General features: G+C 44.3%; 1 protein-coding gene across 1 annotated transcript in view; it reads right to left on the bottom strand.

Annotated features, from left to right (window-relative positions):
- FKBP15 (FKBP prolyl isomerase family member 15) overlaps nucleotides 1–22319 on the bottom strand; it is a 334309-nt gene that overhangs the window by 134011 nt on the left and 177979 nt on the right. The window contains exons 17-19 of the mRNA XM_078642121.1: nucleotides 18242–18352; nucleotides 1548–1642; nucleotides 921–1023 (exon numbers count right to left, since the gene is read on the bottom strand). Coding sequence (XP_078498247.1) covers nucleotides 921–1023; nucleotides 1548–1642; nucleotides 18242–18352 — 309 coding nt within the window. The remainder of the gene's footprint in view (nucleotides 1–920; nucleotides 1024–1547; nucleotides 1643–18241; nucleotides 18353–22319) is intronic.

Raw genomic sequence — 22319 nt, forward strand, 5'->3', positions numbered from 1 at the left:
ACTGGAGAAACCTAAGTGTGCATGTGTGTTTTGGTCAGCCTGAGACGGCCGGCCAAACACACATGAGCACTTAGGGAGTGCACGTAGCACTCCTCCTCCCATGCCCCGCCCGCCACTCCCTACAGCACTGGCTAAGAACTGGCAAATGCAAATAAAATGATGCAACAACATAGTTTTATTTTACATTTGCTGGCTCTGCGCCAGGCAGTGGGGCGACGCTCCTCCACCATTGCGGAGGAGCCGCCCCGGCTGTCCTCACACCTACAGCACTCAGGATAGAGGTTTCCATGCTTATTTCTGCACTTCAACCATCGAACAAGAAGACAGCCTGGAAACGTGGCACATCAACAAGGTTGCGTTTCCAGGCCATCTTCATTTACAAGTGATTGCAGAGGTATTTGCACTCCCTGGGAACCTACGGGGTGGTAGGGTACCCACTGTTTGAAGACGTACGAAATAGATTCTTGTTGGCCTATGTGTATTTGCTTTCACCTCATTGAGATTGGTGGCCTGGAGTGACTGAAGCCCTGTTGTTTCTTTTCTGTTGTCCCTTTGAAGACCCTGCACTACTCAACATGAAGTCAGATGTTAATATGTAATACAGTTACATATTGTTAGACACTAACACTAGTTAAAACAGATAACTGGATTTAGCAATATATTTTTAACTTGCACTTTTGATCACTCAGCCATTAAACGTTGTTTTCCCTCCTATTTTCCTGTAAATGAAATGTGTAACTATACACATCATGGGACCTTTTCCCATTTTTAGAATGTATGTGCTTAAACAAGACACTTATTTTAATTGTTGGGCCTCTATGACAACACTTTTTTCAAACAAAATGTGTTACTTTTTAGACTGAAGCCAAAACAAAACTGTTTTAACACAAACGTAATATAAAAATAAAATAAGTGCATACTTTTGCTTGCTCCGCATGCAGGACTCGCGCCTGGGTGTTTTCGGTGGATGATATCAAAGTGTCATTCCGTTTCTCCATTAACAGGTTGCTTTGTTCCACATACCTGGGATATAACCATAGGATAAACACAATGTGAAAAGGCTGGATAGGATTGGAAGTGTGTCCAGAGAGGCGATAACTTGCAGAACATGCTTTTTAACAAAGAACATATTTAATAACTTTCTTTCTAAGACCATAAATAACCATTTCCTTATTTATCAACAACTGTGGAAACTATATTAGAATTTATGGCTTCTTAATCTTTTCCACTACTCACCTTCCTATTACTCTAGAAACCCAAACACCAAATACAAGCACATTGAGAGCCTCCATAGATGCAGTAAGACAGCACTTTTTCTGAGAAATGTCCTTGTTGACTTGTTCATCCAGCCAATTTCATGATGGAAAGACTGTGTGGCTCTTTCTTCCCCTCAAGGTCATTCAACAGCCATCATTTTGTTTTAGTGAGACACTCTTTGCTATCATGGTTTGTCAGCACGAATATTGACCACTACACAAACTATAAGGCCCCAGTAGTGCGGTCTTTACTACCAGCCTCTGTAACAGATAGATTCTGGGTGGCCCTACCTCTGATTTCGCTGGATGAGTTCTGTGATCTTCTCGTTCTGCTCTTCAATACGATTACTCTTCTCAAACACCTCATGTTTCAATCTCTCATTCTCCTAAAACAAAATTGCAATGGTCATTCAGTTCACCTTCACACATCTTGCTACTATTGCAGTGAAAGGCTCTCACACTAAAACTGCATCCATCATGGCTTTGTTACAAGAGTTCTGGTTATACAAAGGGAGCAAGAGCCCTTTATTCCTACCAAAGTTGTGTTACATATCAAATGATCATAATAATGTACTTACCTATAGAATTGGTTTGCAGCGTTGCAGAATTACATGCAGTACACTCTCTTGGCACTTAGTATTTGGTTCGGGATATTAACCTTTTCTATCTTCAAAATCTTTCTTTTGGTTTTGGCTGAGTATTAAGTGACTTATGTTCACAACCCTGAAGCTTGTAATGTATCAGGACACAGACACCACCTTAGAGTATGTTATTTTATTAGCTGTTGCAATATGACTCAGTGTACTTGTGCTAAACAAACATATAAGTGATTATTATTTTCACTACTTTACAGCATACAGTGAGGTGGCAGGGTTACATGTAAATCTACAACATAACTAATGCAAGCCAATTGATACAGGTAAGTAATGATTTCCTTTTGGAGCATGTCTGTTGTAGATTACATGTTGTACATAGACTTACAAAGCTGCAGTCCCTTGCGTTAAAGTGACGGCTAGCAGAAAGTAGTAGTTATTTTGGAACGTTTGTGAAGAACATGTTACTTATCTTCAGAAACACCTTATCTGGCAGAGACTCTATCTAGCTTCAGATTCCTTACCTTAGAATTTCCCAGATGCCAAACTGAAACCAGAAGATTTTCGAGAAGTACCCGATGCGCTCTGTTAGGTGGTATCATTCTGGTAGGTGTCGGAGGCATTTTCCATGCCGGAAGTGACATGCACTGTCCCCTATATAGGCATCACCTCGTGTGCGGATGTCAGTTACTTTTGAGACTTTCCACGCAAGTAACGAGGAGCCACGATGAGCACTAACCCCATGTGTGACTAACTAAGGCCCTAAAAAGGGTGTTCCTTACACTCTAATCGGTTCGCAGGAGCTGAAAGTACGGGGGCTTGATAAGGAAAGTACAGCTACATAGAGTCTCTACCAGGTAAGGCATAATCATAGGTAAGTAACTTGTTCATCTCATAGAGACTTCTAGCCACAGATTCCTTACCTTAGAATAGATACCCAAGTAATACCACCCCTTATGTGGGTCTGTGAAGTCAATTAAATTAGATAGTCATGCAGGACCAAACGTGTGTGGTGGCCGTCACGATGGACCTGACTGTCCAGGCAGTAGGCCTTGGTGAATATGTGCAGGGATGTCCACTTTGCTGCCTGACAGATGTCCAGGACCAGGACACCGTGAGCTACATTAGAGGGTGCAGCCTAAGCTCTGGTGGAGTGAGGTTGCAAACCCTCAGGGGATTGCATCTTGGCAAATGCATAGCATATCTTAATGCACAGAAAGATCCATCACAAGACGGTCCTTTTCATCATAGCCTTCCCTTTTATGGTTCCTACATAGACCATGAAGAGTTTATCACCCACCCAGAATTCCTTCCAGCTGTCAAGGTAAAACAACAATGCTCACTTTATTTCCTCAGCATGCTCTACTGCTATCTCTCCCTCAGCTTATTCCTTTCTAAGGGAAACATCAGACACTGATGGGATCCAGAAAGCAAAATAAGAGGAGAAAATACATTTGATCAGTTTCTTATATGATTTTAGTGATGAGAGATAGTTTAATTTGGTAGATGCAATATACCTCATTTTTGCTGAGACATTTAAAACTTACTATTTTAGGTATTTTACTAGAGTGGACATAGTTTCAAGGAGCAGTGAACTGCGTCACAGTAAAAACATTTAGAGTTACACAGAGCCTACAATCATATTCTAAACGAGAGCAGTGTACACAGGATATTAATGCAAGACAAGGAGACATATATTATATGAAGCCTGGTCATTACTAAAATCCTCAGCAGCAATAATGAAAATTATTAAGAAGTAAAAGTGGTGTTAAATAATAAAATGCCACTGCATCAGAACTACAGCCTTTTTATTGATACTTTTTTAGTGTCTGAAGATAAATCTCATACTTTCTCCTGTATTCTTTAACTTTTTTTTAAAACAGATTTCATGTTGTTCCAGAAGGTGGCAGCACTCTATAAGGAATAAGTTACTTACCCTGTAAGCATTTGTTTGGGGCTTGCAGTGCTGTCAATTCTCATGCTCTCCATACTCCTGCCATCAAGTGTTGAGCTCGTAAGCGAGCTATTTGTTTTTCTTCGAATAAGTCTTTCACATCACAATATAGTGACCCTCCTATGACTCGTTCATGAGCATTGCATCAGCTTTATTGTTCGATTGTTTTTGGCACAGTGGGTGAGAATAAACATGGAGCATGAGAAAGGAAAGAATAGATGACCATGCAAAAGAGAAAAGAAAGTTTGCAACAACCAGATGCTTCTAGAGAGGAGGATTGGCGCGTGTGTATCTACAGCATTACATGTCACAAACAGATGCCTAAAGGGTAAGTAATTATTAGAAAAGGAAGAGAGAGACCCCTTTTACCAACCAGGGGAGTAGAGTACTGTTGACAAGTAGATATAAAGTTATCCATTGGCGGACAATTGATTCAAATCATGAAATTTGATTTATCTACAGTACTGAATATCACACAATATTAACCCATACATTGAACTCTTGGCTAATTTAAAATATACCCAGTCAAAGTCTAAATTAAAATATTACGAAGTATTTTTTATTAAAAACCAGAATTTGGTTGTGGTGTTTGCAATTAAAAAATATTACCATAAGGTACACAATTCATAACACAATGCATAGCAGCCTATTAATATGTCATACAAGAAAAATGTATCACACGGTGCATAAAAACAATATTTACAAAACCACAGAGTATACAAACAAAGGGTTCAAATGTGGAAACTAATAAGCACACATGTATCTCCCTATACCTATCTTGAACACAAACAAATGAAACAGACAGAAAGATAGACAATTCAATTTGTCATTCAACGACACATCAGGGACAAAATATTTTTCAAAACCAATAATAGTAACACGTATCCTTAGGTTATCTTTAGGATTGATTATTGTCCGAGGGATTGTGTCAGACAATGGCGTTGACGCGTTTCGATGGCTTGAGCTTATTGTTCTATCTTTTTCAAGACAAGAATATGTCTCTCTTGTTTGGCACTGGTTGGTTGCCTGCGGATATTACTCCTTACAACATTTTATTGCTATCTTGACACTCCGCTTTCATTAGGCATGCTCGTCGCTTTTAATTTTGCAAATCTCATGAGAGAAAAACAGCCTTGGTTTTTATTGATTCTTGTTACTTGGCTTTCTCATTGGAAATTTCGTCTTTAAAAAACACCTTCTAGGTTTATCTTATAAGTAATCGTTTTTATGCTTTTACGGTGCCCTTTAGTTGCATTGTTCAATACTCTTCCGATGGTCTGCTACCTTTGTTATTTCTATTCTTTTATAGCCTCGCTCGTCCCTCTTATGGTGTAAAGAATTTGGGATTCCTCGGACTGCTCTAAATCCACGGAGTTTTCTCCTCTATGGTGTTTGACGTGAGCCTGGTCCGGTTTTTCTCCAAGTGGCGTGCAGTGCGTCTTCCTCAGATTCATTTTACTGAAGATGGCTTCCATGGTCACTTGTACTATCTAATAATTGGACTAGACAGCACAGGGACATACCTGCTCATGCAGACATGTCCTCATATGTAATATAATGCACCCTGCCTTAGGGGTGATATTATATGTACTGACTTTGGCATGGCAAACTGTGACTATGCCAGGTCATGTTTTCACACATGGTTTGCACTATGTCATGCAACCTACAGTGGCTTTCGGCTTGGAATTTGTATGGGGGTCCCGTGGGATGGCATAATATATGCTGCAGCCCTTAGGGACATTCTTCAGTACCCATGCCCTAGGTACCAGGGGCACCATTTACTAGGGACTTACAGGGGTGCTTGAAAATTTGACCATTATACCTTGCTTTAGGGAAAGATCACTAAGCAGGTATCCAGTGCGCATCAGTCGATAAATATCAGTAAATGTAAATGTAAATGTAAATGTAGTTGAGCTTATATAGCGCACAGCTACCCGCAGTGGGTTTCCCGGCGCTTGCTTAGGGAACCCTTCCTGGTATTCCCCTGTGAGATAGCAGGGTATCCACAAGGTGAAAGTCAGGCATCCCGCCGCGAGGGGCCGTTGTGGAGATTAAGCAAGCTATTGCCCAGAGTCGCAGAGTGTGAACCCATGAGTCGAGGAGGCACCGGGGCGAGAATTATCGAGTCCGTGGAATTTTTAGCCCAAGACCCGCCGAGGCGGGGAATTGAACCCTGGTCCAGGACCGATCTCAGCTTTCGGGTCTGCTGCCTCTAACCCCTGAGCCACACTTCTCCACTGCAAAATCTTGAGACGTAGATTGATTACTGTTTAGAGCTCCTGCTAACCAATTCCATTTAGATACTTTATCTACTTCATTAACCACAAGGGGGGGGGATTATTTTGTCCTAGGAGTGTGACATATCTAACCCCTAATCCTAATGAAATGACAATTAATGTTGCATTATTTTACAATTCCACCGGAGACATACTGCAATACTCAAGAGATGTTCTATCTACCTTACCACAATGCAAAACTGGTTTTGTTGAATTCTATGCTGCAAAATGGGGGATTACATCTAAATCTCTGCTGAAGAAAAAGTAACAAGTTTCCAATATCAAATTAACAATTACTTTTGAGTTAAAAGTGACCCTTGTTCTCTGTTCAACAGAAGCGTGGTCATTTCACTAACAAAATATCCTTGCTCCTCATCATCCTTAATGGCTCAAATTGTAACATACAGTTCAGGAAAAGGAAATGATTTATAAAGGTAATTTCATCATCAAACAAAACAATAAAATGAAGTGTCAAAGGCATACTTTCATTTCCATTTCAAATCTGCATAGTCTCTGTGGACATTGTACATCTAATAACCGATGATCCAAAATGGGGTTAAAAACCTGAGCTCGGATCAAAGGTAGAACATGAAAGGTCCGATACATCTTCATGATAACTTGGTTGGGGATCTGCTTTTGTAAAAAATCACCATCACCAGCTTCCAATATAGCTTTCTTGAAAGTTAAGTCTTTAGTGTGAATTGATTTAGTAAAACATGGGAGAGCTGAGATGACATCTGGAGTCCCCGATTTGTGTTCTTGTGGAATGACATCAGAAGAAAATGTTATTTTCTTTGCTCCTTTTTTTTGTTTACCCTTTGACATTTTCTTTTCAAACTCTGGTTTTCACTTTTTTCTTCAAACTGTTAATTAAGTATTAGGTTTTAGTTGCAAAGTCTTTTTCTTTTTATTGAAAATCGGAAAAGAGGGAAGGCACCTAGCATAGGCATAATATTCACATTACTCGGCGATTCAGGAAACTTAAATAAATCTTCTAATAAGAATGACTCCAGTTCAAAAATTCTCAAATCTTTCTTCATGCCGATGTCAATGGCCTTTGACCATAGGCAACCAACCTGAACGTTGCTGACTCTCTTAAAAATATCTCTCCTCTATTTCCTTTCTCCATCATCTCTAATTTATCTGGTAATTCCTTAAGTATTTACTGTCAAAATATCAAGGATATATGAATTGAATGTAGATTTTGCAAGCAAATTCAGGATAGAGGATACAATTTGTTCCAGACAATGAAGTCATTCTGAGCATCGAAGAATATCCCCAGGTAAATTAAAAGATGCATACAAATTATGTTCCAATATTACAGAAGTCTTGGAGACGGAAAATGAGAGTTTACTTGGGGTGCTACAAAATAAGGAAATTTTTGTTTTCTGGGTGGAAAGGGATTGAGTTGCAGGAATTGTAAGATACATGTTTGCACTTGTGGGTTCATGCATAGACAATTTTACTGGGGCAATATCCGGCAACGTATAATCCATCAACATTGGCTCTGTTGATTGAACCTTTTCTGGGCAAATCTTACAATGAAGTACTAGGGGTGTTGTGAGGCTGTTTCACTAGAGAATTTGATTTCATTTCTTCAATACTTTCCACTGTTATATTACTATCCTAAGTTTGTTTCAGAAAGTAAGCTGGGATAGTAGATGATTCCTTCAACAGCCCTATGTGGTGCGATTTATTTCTTAGGGGATTTGATCTTGTTTTTTGACAACTTCTAGCTGAAATCAAATAGTCCGATCTTAGTTTTTTCACTGTGAATCCTTTAGATAGGGGAAATATAAAAGCTACACGAAGGCAAGTGTTATTATTCGTTGTTCCAATATACTTCCAGAGAATGTTATTTTCTCTCACTGTGGCTTTTTAAAACAATATATTATAGATCGTACGTTGGATCAAGACTGTGAACGTACATCCACATGTATCCACAAATCACACTGGCTTGCCAGCTAGTTAGGGCCCAGTACAAAACTTCACCCCCTGAATTAGCGAAACCACACTCACTCAATGGTACACCCTCACAAGATGCTATTCCTTCTCTGCTCAGGACTCACCTTAGACAGGTAAGGGTCCAAAGGAGCAAGGGGCTGGCTGCGGCACAAGCACCCAGCCGCTTCTGCGAGACCTGAAAAGCATCAAGTGAAAAAGGCCCCCTCGTATTACAGGCTGCCTTAATCTTACTTCACACCATCCTTCCAACGATAATATCAATGCAAGAAGTATCAGGCATCTTGCACATGCTTAGAGTGCTTCGCCTCACTGAGAAAATAAAATGGGATTCCCAAAGAGTGGTCTGTGGACCACAGGTCTGCATGGGTCATGCAAATTCCCTGACTAGCGGGCAGACCTGCTGCTCACAGACCATTCTTTGGTATATTGTTTTCAGAACCGTTGGGCATTACATTTCATGTTGACAAGCAAGTAACTGTGTATTTACTACTGTTAACTTAAGAACATCTTCGATCTTTGTAGAAGGCAGTCGCTGTTATTTCACTGGATTGTTGCCCCTGTTCCGCACCCCCGATTTATATTCAGGGGCCCTCCTTTATTGTCTTTTTGCAGAGCACCCATAGCCTTGGCTGTGTCTGTGTCTGTGTCTTTCTTGATATTTTTGAGCATCTGATACACCTGCAGTCCAAAGAGATGTTCACCATACAACAGCAGATTTTACAGATCCTGTTGAACCTCTGGCTTGAAGCCAGAAGAACAAGTTACTTACCTTCGGTAACGCTTTTTCTGGTAGATACTATATCTGCCTGTGGATTCCTCACCTTGTGAATATCCCCTTGCGTCAGCAACATTCGGAAATTCTTTTTGTAGCTTCGCGCCGACGTGGATCCGGACGTCACAGAGGCACGGCATCGCACGCGACCTCGCTGACGTCACCGGCGCCTATAACAGGCCCACGCCGGCGTGATGACATCAGTTCCGCCCTTTTTTCCGTGCCATCGAGGCACACGGACGGACCGATGATAGTAGAAATATACACAGTATACGTAGTATAGAAACAAGGTAACACACACAGTGTGAAGCAAATGCAATAACAACATTTGAAATAAACATTTCCATGACAATAAAATAACACATCATAGAAACTCTGGCATAGAAGAGTGGACAACGGGGAGGCGGGTGGGTCAGTGAGGAATCCACAGGCAGATATAGTATCTACCAGAAAAAGCGTTACCGAAGGTAAGTAACTTGTTCTTCTGATAGATACATCTGCCGTGTGGATTCCTCACCTTGTGAATAGAGTCCCACAGCAGTCCCCACTCCCGGAGGAGGGTGTCCACTCTGCTATACCAAGAAATCTTGGAGGACAGAGCGAGCGAAATGGCCGTCCCTCCTCACCTCGGTATCCAAGCAGTAGTGCTTCGCGAAAGTGTGGAGGGAGGCCCAAGTCGCGGCTCTGCAAATGTCCTCAACAGGTACACCTCTAGACAAAGCAGATGATGCAGACTTTGCTCTAGTCGAATGTGCTCTAATACCCTCTGGAGGGTCCTTACCAGCCAAAGAGTAGCAGATCTTAATGCAGAGCACGATCCACCTCGACAGAGTCCTCTTATGGACCGCTCTTCCTTTCTTGCAGCCAGCAAAGCCAACGAAGAGCTGGTCGTCCACTCGACAGTCTTTTGTCCTGTCCAAGTAAAAAGACACCGCCCTCTTGGGGTCAAGACGGTGTAATCTCTCCTCCTCCTTGGAAGGGTGAGGGGGAGGATAAAAGGTAGGAAGGGTAATGGATTGACCAAGGTGGAAAGGAGTCACCACCTTAGGCAGAAAAGCAGCCCTGGTCCTAAGAACCATTCGTTCAGCATGAATGGTCAGGAATGGGGGCTTGGAACTAAGAGCTTGAAGCTCACTTACCCTCCTTGCTGAGGTTATTGCAACGAGAAAAACCGTTTTCAAAGTCAGAAGCCTCATGGGACACTTGTGAAGAGGCTCAAAGGGAGCACCCATCAAAAATGTCAAAACTAGGTTCAAATCCCACTGAGGCACAACAAAGGGTGTAGGAGGGAACCTATTAGTAAGGCCCTTCAGAAACCTTAAAACAATGGGAGACTTAAAAAGAGAAGGCTGGTCAGGCATACAGATAAATGCCGACAGCACAGACAGATATCCCTTCACCGTGGCAACAGCAAGCCCCTGCTGGGCCAGGGAAAGGGCAAACTGGAGCACATCAGATAAATGGGACCTCAAAGGGTCTATAGACTTCTCCCTGCACCAAACAACAAATTTAGACCACCTATAAGAATAGATGGACTTCGTGGAGTCACGCCTGGCCGACAAAATGACATCCACCACATCGTGAGGGAGAGAAAAAGAAATCAGGTTGCCCCGCTCAATCTCCAGGCATGAAGGTGTAAGGTCTGGAGGTGGGGGTGTAGAACCTGCCCCTCCATCTGAGAGAGGAGATCTGCCCTGTAAGGGAGACGGAGCGGCGGGTGAGAGGAGAGGTGGAGAAGGTCTGAGTACCACACCCTTCTTGGCCAATCCGGGGCGATCAATATGACTTGGGCCCGGTCTTGGCGAATCTTCCTCAGAACCCGAGGAATCAAGGGTATGGGAGGAAACGCGTAAAGGAGCTGTGAGTCCCAACTCAACTGAAACGCGTCCCCCAAGGCTCCCTGCATCGGATACTGGAGACTGCAGAATGACAGGCAGTGAGCATTCTCGTGAGTGGCGAACAGGTCCACCCGAGGTGTCCCCCACATCTGAAAGATGTCGTGAACCACCTCCGGGTGAAGCCTCCACTCGTGATCGGCAGAGAACTGCCGACTGAGACTGTCTGCACGAACGTTCAGAACCCCGGCCAGATGATTTGCCATCAGACAAATCTGATGGTCCTGAACCCAGGACCAGAGACGCAGAGCCTCTCTGCAGAGACACTGCGACCCCACTCCTCCCTGCTTGTTGATGTACCACATCGCGGTCGTGTTGTCCGTCAGGACCTGGACCGACTGACCGCGAAGGGAAGGGAGGAAGGCCTTGAGCGCCAAACGTATCGCCCGCAATTCTAGAAGGTTGATGTGAAGCAACCTTTCCTCTGGAGACCAAAGACCCTTGACCTCCAGGTCTCCCAGATGAGCACCCCACCCGAGAGTGGATGCATCCGTTATCACTGTGGCCACCGCTGGAGGAAGTTGAAAAGGCTTTCCTTGTGACAGATTGCCTTCCACGCTCCACCAAGACAGATCCCCTGCAGCTTCCCTGGAGATCCTCACTGACTCCCCGAGATCTCCGTTGTGCTGATACCACTGCCTGCGGAGGCACCACTGGAGTGCCCTCATGTGCCAGCGTGCATGGTTGACCAACAGAATGCATGAAGCCATCAGACCGAGTAGGCGAAGGACCTTCAGGACTGGAACGACCGCTCCATTGTAAAATAAAGGAATCATCTCCCGTATGTCGTGAATTCTTTGAGGGGGAGGGAATGCACGACATACGGTTGTGTCCAGTACCGCACCTATGAACAAGTTGCGCTGTGAGGGCACCAGGTGAGACTTGGGTACATTTATCGAAAAACCCAACCTGTGCAACAACTGAGTTGTCTCTTGCAGATGATGGAGCACCTTCTCTGGCGACTCCGCTTTGATCAGCCAGTCGTCTAGATACGGAAATACATGAATCCCCGTTCTCCTGAGATGAGCTGCCACCACTGCCATCACCTTGGTGAAGACTCGAGGTGCAGTAGTAAGGCCAAACGGAAGGACCACAAACTGGTAATGCTGTGACCCAACCGTGAAACGGAGATACTTCCTGTGAGACTTCAAGATGGGAATATGAAAATACGCATCTTGTAAGTCGATCGACACCATCCAGTCCTCTTCCAACAGCACCTGAAGAACCTGTGCAAGAGTGAGCATTTTGAACTTTTCCTGCTTCAGGTAAAGGTTCAAAATCCTGAGGTCCAGGATTGGCCGAAGTCTGCCATCTTTCTTGGGGATCAGGAAATACCGGGAGTAGCACCCCTGACCCCTTTCCTGCTCTGGAACCACCTCTATTGCACCCTTTCGAAATAATGCCAGGACTTCTTCCTGCAAGAGAAGCAGGTGGTCTTCTGAACAATAACCCTGACAAGGAGGGTAATTGGGAGGGTATTCCTGGAAAGGAAGAGCATACCCATTCTCTACAAGATTGAGAACCCAAAGATCCGATGTTATCAATTCCCAATCTTGTAGAAAATGAGTAAGCCGACCCCCTACTGGGCCCACATGATCCGGAATGGCGGATCTAGGGCTGCTTTGCTGCGTTGGCCGGGGGTTGGGAAGGAGAGGAGGAGGAGGAGGAGGAAGCTTGACGACCTCTAGGACGGGGTCTTTGCCTGCCTCTGTACGACTTGTACAGCGTGTTCTGCTGCTGCTGCTGAGGCTGCTGCTGCTGGAATGATCTGTAAGATCGAAAGGAAGATCGGCCAAATCCTCTGAAGCGTCTTCCGGTAGTACCTCTGGATTGAAGGCCTAAAGATTTTGCAGTGGCCCTACTGTCCTTAAAACGTTCCAAGGCAGTATCAGCTTTCTTTCCAAACAGACCTGAACCATCAAAGGGTAAGTCCATTAAAGCAGACTGGACATCAGCAGAAAACTCTGAAGATTTGAGCCAAGCAGCTCTCCTAGTAGCCACAGAGGAACCCATGACTCTTGCCACCGAGTCTGCAGTGTCCAAACCACTCTGGATGACCTGTCTCGCAGCTGCTTGGGTGTCCGAGATTACTTCTTGAAAATCCTTCCTGTCATCCTCAGGAACCTTTGGAATGAGTTGTTTGACAGAGTCCATCAAAGCATGGATATATCTCCCCATCAAACACGTAGCATTGGTTGATTTCAATGCCATGCTGGCTGATGAAAAAACCTTTTTAGCATTTTGGTCCTGTTTCCTGGATTCCTTGTCTCCAGGAACCTGTGGAAATGCCCCAGCAGATTTTTTAGAACAGGCAGCCTGCACTACCAAACTCTCAGGAAGAGGATGCGTTGTTAAAAATGCAGGGTCATCCGGTGCAGCTCTATATCTTCTCGCCACCGTTCTAGAAACCGCTGGAGCAGACAAGGGTTTCTTCCAGACCTCATAGACAGGTTCAGACAACGCCTCGTTGAATGGTAACATAGGCTCGATCACAGATGAGGGTGAATGAAGTACCTCAGTTAAAATATTGGGTTTATAATCAGCTGTAGGCAGAGTTATATTTAGTAAACTTGCTGCCTTCTTAATCACAGTGTGGTAAGGCACCACATCCTTAGATGGAGCATTCGATACAGAAGCCAACTCCCATTCAGGTGACAGTTCAAGACCACTGGCTTCACCCAACTCATCAAATGGATCCTCAGAATCCTGTAATTCTCCTTCCTCAGTGTCAGAATACCCATATTTTTCCTCTTCTAAAAGTCTCTGGGCCTTTCTCCGAGACCTTTCTTTCACAATCGAAGTTAAAGGATTCGGAATCGACTCCGACGGGGTCGCTGCCGGCGTCGAACCCGACGTCGGACGAGGCTTCTCGACACGAGGTCGGACAGAATCCTGCCTCGGAGTCACGGGTATCGGCGTCGATGGGATCGGCGTCGATGGAGCCGGCGTCGTGCGCTTCGGCGTCGACGACACCGGTGGTGTCGGAAAATGCCAATGCGGCGGTAGAGCCGGCATAAAGGGCATGAAGGGTGCAGGGGCATAAGCCTGCGGAACCCCTAGGTTAAAGGCCATAGGACCCGTGGGACCAACAGGTGCACCAGACGGGAACATTGCTCTTGAATATACACCATACATGGCGTTTAGGAACTGGGAAGGATCCTGACCTGGAGTCGGAAACTCAGGATACGGACCTCTCGGATGTTCCCGGGGAGGCGGAGTCGATACGACGTCGACCTCTTCTTCGGGCGCCGGAGCCGGAGTCGATGAACCATCGGGTGCCGGAACTTCGGCTCCACCAGCCCCCTGCTCCTCACCTTCATCCTCCTGACCAGAAGGATTTGATGGAATCGGAGATTGGACCTGTTCCTGAGGCTCGGGTGAAACTGGATGCACAGCCTCTTCATGTTCCGACTCCGAAACCTCCACTTCTTTACACACGAGCTTGATCTGGGACTTCGGTTTCGAGCTAGAGTCCTTCCCAGAGTGATGACGTGACTCATGGGACTTCCTTCTGTGTTTCTTCTTCGATGACTTCGAAGCGTGTGCTGACGATGACTCCGAGTGTGACCTCGAACGAGACCTCGACCTCGACCGACGAGATCGAGATTTTGACGACTTCTTAGCTTTTTTGCTCTTGAGTTTCGCCATAAGGAGCTTTGTCTCCCTCTCTCTTAAGGCTTTTGGAGTCATCTTCTTACAGCAGGAACAGTCCTCGACATCGTGGTCCGAACTCAAACACCATACACAGCATTCGTGGGGGTCGGTGATTGACATGGTCTTGCCACATTCACCGCAGGCTTTAAATCCCGTCTTCTTCGACGACATCTCGAAGAGAATGTAAGAAAGACACAATTACGAAGAAATAGTAACAAAGTTACTGTAAGCTACTACACGATCCCTGAAAACAGTTAGCGTCGACGACGCGGAAAAAAGGGAACTGATGTCATCACGCCGGCGTGGGCCTGTTATAGGCGCCGGTGACGTCAGCGAGGTCGCGTGCGATGCCGTGCCTCTGTGACGTCCGGATCCACGTCGGCGCGAAGCTACAAAAAGAATTTCCGAATGTTGCTGACGCAAGGGGATATTCACAAGGTGAGGAATCCACACGGCAGATGTATCTATCAGAAACATGAAGCCAAGTATGGCGCTGAATGAGGACACTGGAATTAATCCCCTGCCAGCATATCAGCTGTGTCAAGGGAGCAGTAGATAGAGGTGCTAGATATTATTTTGCCCTCTGAGACTAGCTCATGTCCCCGCGGTCTGCATTTGTCTTGGGGGAGCTGCACAAGTTCCTTCATCTCCTCCCAGTCGGCTCTAGCATACTGAGAGAGCAAGTGTGATCCAATTTGCAAATTAGGAGAAAGTTTAGGCTCCAGAGCAAGCTGCTCCTCAAAGGTCCATTTTCTATTCCTAGGAAGAGTGTCCTGCGCCTTAAGTTGCAACTTGATCAATATCTTTCCAGCCTGTGGATGAATGAAGAGCCTCCTTTGACATGCATCGACCTCTTCTTATAGACCCCGATGTTTAGGCTGCTCTGAATCATCTGAGCTCACCTTCGATGGTAGTTTCAATGCCAAACAACTCAATGTCCGCGGGTTTTCAGGTTCAGAGTGGAGTTTTGGTACGTGTTGCTGTTTCGGAACCAAAGAGGGTTTCAGTGAAGATTTCACACAGGCAGGGCTGTCAGTGATGAGGATGGTTAAGGTTTGTGAGGAGCTTTCTGCACCGGTGGAAGGAGCGGTATTGGCTCTGAAGCTTTCTGTTGGCGTCGACCATGGCCTGCAGGCAGTGGTGGACCAGAGAGACTTGTTGATAGGCCTGTGGGCCCGAAGCCCAACTACTGCTGGGGTAATGATTGTCCTGTGTCGGTGTCAGTGAGCACTTGGATATTTGTAGGCACTACTCACGCTCGGAGTCTTGGATACATGCTACACCTCTGGATGCTACTGCTCCTCTGTTTCTGACTTGGACAGTGAGCTGGGTTCAGGGTTGAACTACAGAGGGTTGACCCGGGATGGATCAGTCTCCAATTGTTCCTCGACTTACCAGTCCCCAAAGATATCGGGGGTGGCATCTCCTGCTTGGCGCAGCATTTTCCCACGTGCAAGCCTCCAATCACATCAATACTAGAGTGTCTTCTTCAAAAGGAAGGTAAGGCAGGCTGGTAACCTCATCGTGTTCGGAAGACAGACAATTGTTGCATACCTGGTGTTGGTCAGCCCAAAGATACTTGGGTTGACACTGAGCGCAGCATTAGGAGGGAGTCCTTAACATCACTGTCTAGTCATCATCGACAAGAAGAAGCAAAGACAAGGCACAACGCACCACAAGGGGCAGGGCTCTGAGAAGGGGCGTTGAGAGAAACATGGTTGTCTAAGTTCGATGGGCGGTGAGACCAGGAGAAACCTGAACAAAGAAAATCTTTTTACACCAACAGGAGAGCATACATCGATTCACTTTCCACAAACATCACAAGGAGTCGACTCAGGGCTCACTCTGTAATATGTCCAAACCGACAGCAAAAGAAAACAATCTAATGATGGAGCGATGCCCATGTGCATAGCCAGTCATAGGAGGAGTCACTATATATTGTGCTTCCAAGACTTTTTTGAAGAAAAACAAGTTGCACACATTAGAGTCCAACACTAGATGCAAGATTATGTAGATCATATGTATCTACAGCTACACATGCCACAAGCATGCCTAAAGCCAATGGCTTAATGGCATTTCCTCAGGTACTATTACATATGTGCCAAGAGTTTACCAAAGATGGCAAGTGCCAAGACTATGTGCTCCTCTCACCATCTGCCTGTATGTTGCAGGACGCCGAGCTCAAGGTCTTCACCGCCTAGACTGCACTAGCATTTCCAAGCCTGTGGTCACCCACATGGGTGTTCTAAGAGCCGTCTACAGCATGAGGGGTGAAAGATGGTAGAAGGACTGACAAGCGCACCACTAGGCAACTGAAGTCAAACTTGGGTTTTTTCAAGTGCCAAACAAATGCCATGAGTTTCCAGAGAGGAGCATGGACAAACTTTGTAAAATGCCCATTCCAAGATGATGGTCTGTCCAGAGAATTGTACAAGAGGTTCCCAATACAAGATTAAGTATTTTCATGTTGTATCAATTCCTGTTTGAATCATATGTAAGGAGGCATTTACAAGTGATGCATCACAACACAATTTTTAGAGGCGATTATTTACCCCTTGCCAATATTTTTGTCAAGGATTTTTGAGTCTTGCAGTTGGAACTTCTAATGGATCTAATTCAGGATATTCTTGCTTCACTCCTTCCTCTAACCTGATGTTTGGGGAAGTTTAGTGCCTTGCTATTACCTTCTGAATTAATTACCATCCTCAATAAAGAGCTACAAGACTGCAAAGGAGTTTTTTTTTTGTTTTACCCTTGGTGATTTATCCTCTTAACATGGGCGCTTTTAAGGAGCGCTGGGCAGCACAGTTGCTACTGTAAGGAACTTCCTATCCTCAAGCAATCAAGCAGGTCACTCAGACCTTCTCACTAAGCTCTTGGCAGTTGCTCATTGGTTTATCAAATTGCAGCTTAAAAGCCAAAAATGACTGAGGCTATGAGAGAATGCATTTACACAAGATTAACGTTCTATCTGTTACCTGAAGAGAGTAAAGCAGAAAGTAAAGATCTGCAAGTACAGTTAAGGATGTGGGGGCGAGGGTCAAGACTCAGGCATCACTTACATAAGAGGCTATGCATGGGGTTGGGGAAGACTCACAATCACTAGTGCACAGTTGTCTAGTGTAGATGCTGGGATTGATATGTTGCTGTACAGGAGGGTTTTTAGTTCCTTTCTGAATTGAAGTAGCAAAAAGACAAGGGGCATTGCTGGATAGTTGAGGTGCCTAAACAGGGGCGGCATGCTTGTCAGCTTCTGAGGGAATTCAAATTTCTAAATGATGAGGGTTTTGAGTAATACCGGAACCTACACAGAGGAAAATCATCTCTGCCCGGCATTTTTGCTTTGCAGTGAGCACACCTCAAAGGGTAAGCCTTTTTAAGTCCAGAATCAATTAATCTCTCTGGGGCTTTTATCAACTTGACACTTTAGGTTTTAGTGGCAGGACCATGACAAAGGTCAATGGCTATGCCTAGATTGCAGAAGAGAAACTGTTGTGGTTTTAAGTATTAAACAAATGTCTTTGGCTCAAAGTTGGAACCCTAGGGAATCACACAGGTGAATGGCAGAAGTGGGTGGACAAAAGCCACAGTCACCAGCAGAAATAAGAACTAAACCTTAACAATTTTGATTAGAATTTGGTGGAAGGAAGAAAATCCACTGAATTGGTCTCACTTCCTTTGGTGCTACAGTAGAAGGCATTGGGAGGTCAGACAATCCTGCAAGAACCCAGTCCACACAAGGTAGTACTTTGAATACAACTTCCCTCACTATCCAAAAGAGAGCCCTTCTGTGTGTCTTCTCAATGGACGATAAATGAACATTTTGAGTGAAAAAGCACACTTTCAAGATAGCTTATTAGGGGATAACCTTCCTACCTGGATGATGCGCTGGATGTTGTTCATTATCATTGCAGTTTCCATGGTAACAGATGAGAGGCTGGGCAGCACCATGGAACTTCCCATATTCTGTTTCTGAAACTCATCCACCTAAAACAGGAGGAAAAAAAAGTAAAAAGTAAATTTCATACAGAAAGCAGCCTTCTGGGCAGTATAATTCGTAATGACCAGAGAAAAGACAGAGGGCAAATCTAACATCCTAATCCTCTTTCTGCACGCTTGGACGTGAGCGCCATCAAGATGAAAGGAGAGAACTCTGAACTGTTCATCTATACAGATTGGTTCCATACTTGCAAACATTGTTGTTGGCAGCCCAACTTTGTGATGAATGATGTCCTTGGCTCAAACTAAATTAGAATGTAGCCACAGTTGTTCACCAAATGTTACACCTTGGATTCCTAAATGTTCTTCACATAACTAAGTATTCTATAAAGAAACAGACATGTCTCTTTCGATTGCACAACAATTAGCTAATTAAATGTGCTTGAATACTCACCCCACCACATCTGCAGTATTCCTCAATCATCCAACAGAATTCATCCCAGCATCTTTTATATCTGGGACTTTCAACCTTAACTGGAACATTTCTGCACACTTTTCTTATTCACTATGCTGTTTCCAGTTTTTATACATTTTATTCTAGCAAAGAACCAGGTATAATGTGGCAAGGTTTATATTGATCACACAGTTTATCACAGTGCTCATGAGGAGAATCCACTGCCCACGAACCAGCCAGGCTGCAGTCCTAAAGTTCAATTGCCTAAGCTCCTTCAATCTTTGGTGATTTGGCATCCTAGCCACACACGTGACCCAGAAACGATTTTACTTTGAATATCAAGTACAAGAATATTGGGGACAAACTATCAAGGGACAGTATATCAAGTACGGTAAGTGCACAGAGAGAGTATAGATTTGCTATTCTTAACTCCACATCTGTAGACCTTGATTACATATACACATTGTCAAGATTTATAGATATGGAGTTGGGTAAATAAAATCTAAATATATTTATCTTTTGATATTTTATCCTTCGATATTAGTGTCCCACGATATAAGAAACAGAACAGAGGCAGCACCAAGGATGAAGTAGCCAGGACCATGTAGTATCAATCAATAAATTCTTTTATTTTCTCATTTATAGGACAGCCAACGCGTTTCGCTCCCCAACCATGGGAGCTTCGTCAGGGCAAGTGTGTTGGTCAGAACTTGAAGCGACGAAAAATAACGTCAATGGAGTCGTTCGATCCAAACAGTACCGAAGCCTATGGCAAACTTTCGATATCCGGATAATATTTTAGCCACGTCAAGGGTATATATTTAAAAGACACAATTCGTCCAAGAAGTTCCAAAAATTAGTGTAAAATTTCTGGTATCCAAAGAACAGTAAATGCGCAGACCATAATAAGCTGCCACCAAAATTGCTGAAGAGCCCCTTTTCAGAGCGGTGTCCCCATGACGGAATCCGTCATGGGGACACCGCTCTGAAAAGGGGCTCTTCAGCAATTTTGGTGGCAGCTTATTATGGTCTGCGCATTTACTGTTCTTTGGATACCAGAAATTTTACACTAATTTTTGGAACTTCTTGGACGAATTGTGTCTTTTAAATATATACCCTTGACGTGGCTAAAATATTATCCGGATATCGAAAGTTTGCCATAGGCTTCGGTACTGTTTGGATCGAACGACTCCATTGACGTTATTTTTCGTCGCTTCAAGTTCTGACCAACACACTTGCCCTGACGAAGCTCCCATGGTTGGGGAGCGAAACGCGTTGGCTGTCCTATAAATGAGAAAATAAAAGAATTTATTGATTGATACTACATGGTCCTGGCTACTTCATCCTTGGTGCTGCCTCTGTTCTGTTTCTTAAGTCTTTGTCTGGATTTCCAGTAGGACCAAAACCGCAGCAGGTCCTGGAGGTTATCAGCACAACACCAAATTGGATATTAGAGGGACATCGGAAAATAGAGGTGCTGTCTACAAGATCCGCTGTGGAACATTTTTCTTTAGTGTCCCACGATAACCTGGACTTCAGATAGCATATTTTTTTATTTCAACTATTCACGCTCATAAACGATCATCATAAAAACACAGTAAACACAATAAAATCATAGAGCAATTCGATATCGTGTAAAAAATAAATGAGCAAAATTCTTGATTAATCCATTGATTAAAATGTGATAAAATTAAAATGGCAATAATAAGTCAACAACTTATCGCCATGATTAAAGCAAGATAAATTACAAACAGCCCAACAATCAGATTGTTGTATCAAGACATCAGCCTAACTGATTACATTTCTCCAAGCTCAAACACAGCAATCTCATAACAACTAGAGGCACTTTGGGCCACATGTTTCAACATTTGTATAAGTGATTACCTAATTGCATTGCCATTTTCTGTGAATCGCAATTAGGTAATCGCTATTATTTATTTAATTTATTTAAACACTTATTAAGCGCAGCGAAGGCCCATGGGCGTCTTGGCGCTAAGTATTTGCTGAAATCTGCCTTAGGGAGGGAAGTAATTATTGATCAAATAGCCACGTTTTAAGATGCTTTCGGAAGGACCACAGAGAGGGGCTGCTCTTTATAGATAATGGCAACGTATTCCAAAGCTTAGGTGCTGAGACGAGAAATCTTCTGTCGCCCCATGAGACCAATTTGGTACGGGGTATTTCCAGCTGGAGGAGGTCAGAAGACCTCAGGGATCTGGTGGGCCGATAGGGAACAAGTTGTTGCGTAAGAAAAGCTGGTCCCTGATTATGCAACGCCCTATAAACAATACACAAGGCTTTGAATTTAGCTCTGTTCCTGATGGAGAGCCAGTGAAGTTCTCTGATGGTTCCTGAGACTGATTGAAACTTGGGGACATCACCCAACAGTCTGGCAGCCGCATTTTGGATGGTTTGCAGCTTATTGAGAACTTTTTCTTGGGAATTCAGAAATAGGGCATTACAATAGTCCAAAGTGGACAGGACCAAAGAGGTGATCAGGGTTTTCCCAGCAGAAACTGGAAGGAAAGGGAGAATTTTTTTAATGATTCGTAGCTTATAAAAAGCAGAGGAGGCAATCTGACTTGCATGAGGGAAAAACGTGAGACGATCGTCAAACATGACACCTAGATTCCTCACTTTGCTGACAGGGGTAGGGGGAGGACCCATAGACTGTGGCCACCAGCGGGAGGACCATTCTGGGGTTAAACTTCCAAAGATGACCACCTCGGACTTATCCGAGTTCAATTTAAGGCAATTAGATGCCATCCAGTTCCCTATGGCCTGCATACCCAGGTTGAAGTTATCAGCGATTTTTTGGCCGTCATTTCTGATAGCCAAAACCAACTGAGTGTCGTCGGCGTAAGATGTAAGGCTCATCCCATGGGCACGAATGGTTTTGGCAAGGTCCGACACATATATATTAAATAGTGTCGGACTCAGGGATGAGCCTTGAGGTACACCGCACGGCAAGGACAGGGTGGTGGACTGAAAGGGCCCTATGGTGACTACCTGGGTTCTCTCAGCAAGAAAAGAGGCCAGGAGAGTCCTAGCCCTGTGTCGAATCCCCAGTGCTTCGACACGGTCGATCAGGATGGCATGATCGACCGTGTCGAATGCCGCTGATAGGTCGAGCAGTATCAAGACTGCTGTACCACCCGCATCACGAATGGTTCTGATGTCCTCAGTAGCCTTGATCAGGGCCGTCTCTGTCCCGTGATTTAGGCGGAAACCAAACTGGGAATCATCCAGTAGATTATGGGTTTCTATGAAGGCTGATAGTTGAGTATTTAGGGCCTTCTCAACAACTTTAGCCAAGATAGGCAGATTAGCAATTGGTCGATAGTTTTTAAGCTCGTTCCTATCTAGGTTATGTTTTTTTAGTAGTGGCTTTAATAGCGTCTTTTTGAGATCAGAGGGGTAAACACCTGTGTTAATCATTGTGTTACAGATGGTTGTAATAGCTGGTAGCAGTACTTCTGATACTGGGAGCAGTACTTTAAAAGGGCAGGGATCAAGGGCAGAGCCTGATTTAATGGATGACACAATGTCCCTAACCTGATT

This window comes from Lissotriton helveticus, chromosome 5_1 (genome assembly GCF_964261635.1).
Source record: "Lissotriton helveticus chromosome 5_1, aLisHel1.1, whole genome shotgun sequence".
Taxonomy (NCBI): domain Eukaryota; kingdom Metazoa; phylum Chordata; class Amphibia; order Caudata; family Salamandridae; genus Lissotriton; species Lissotriton helveticus.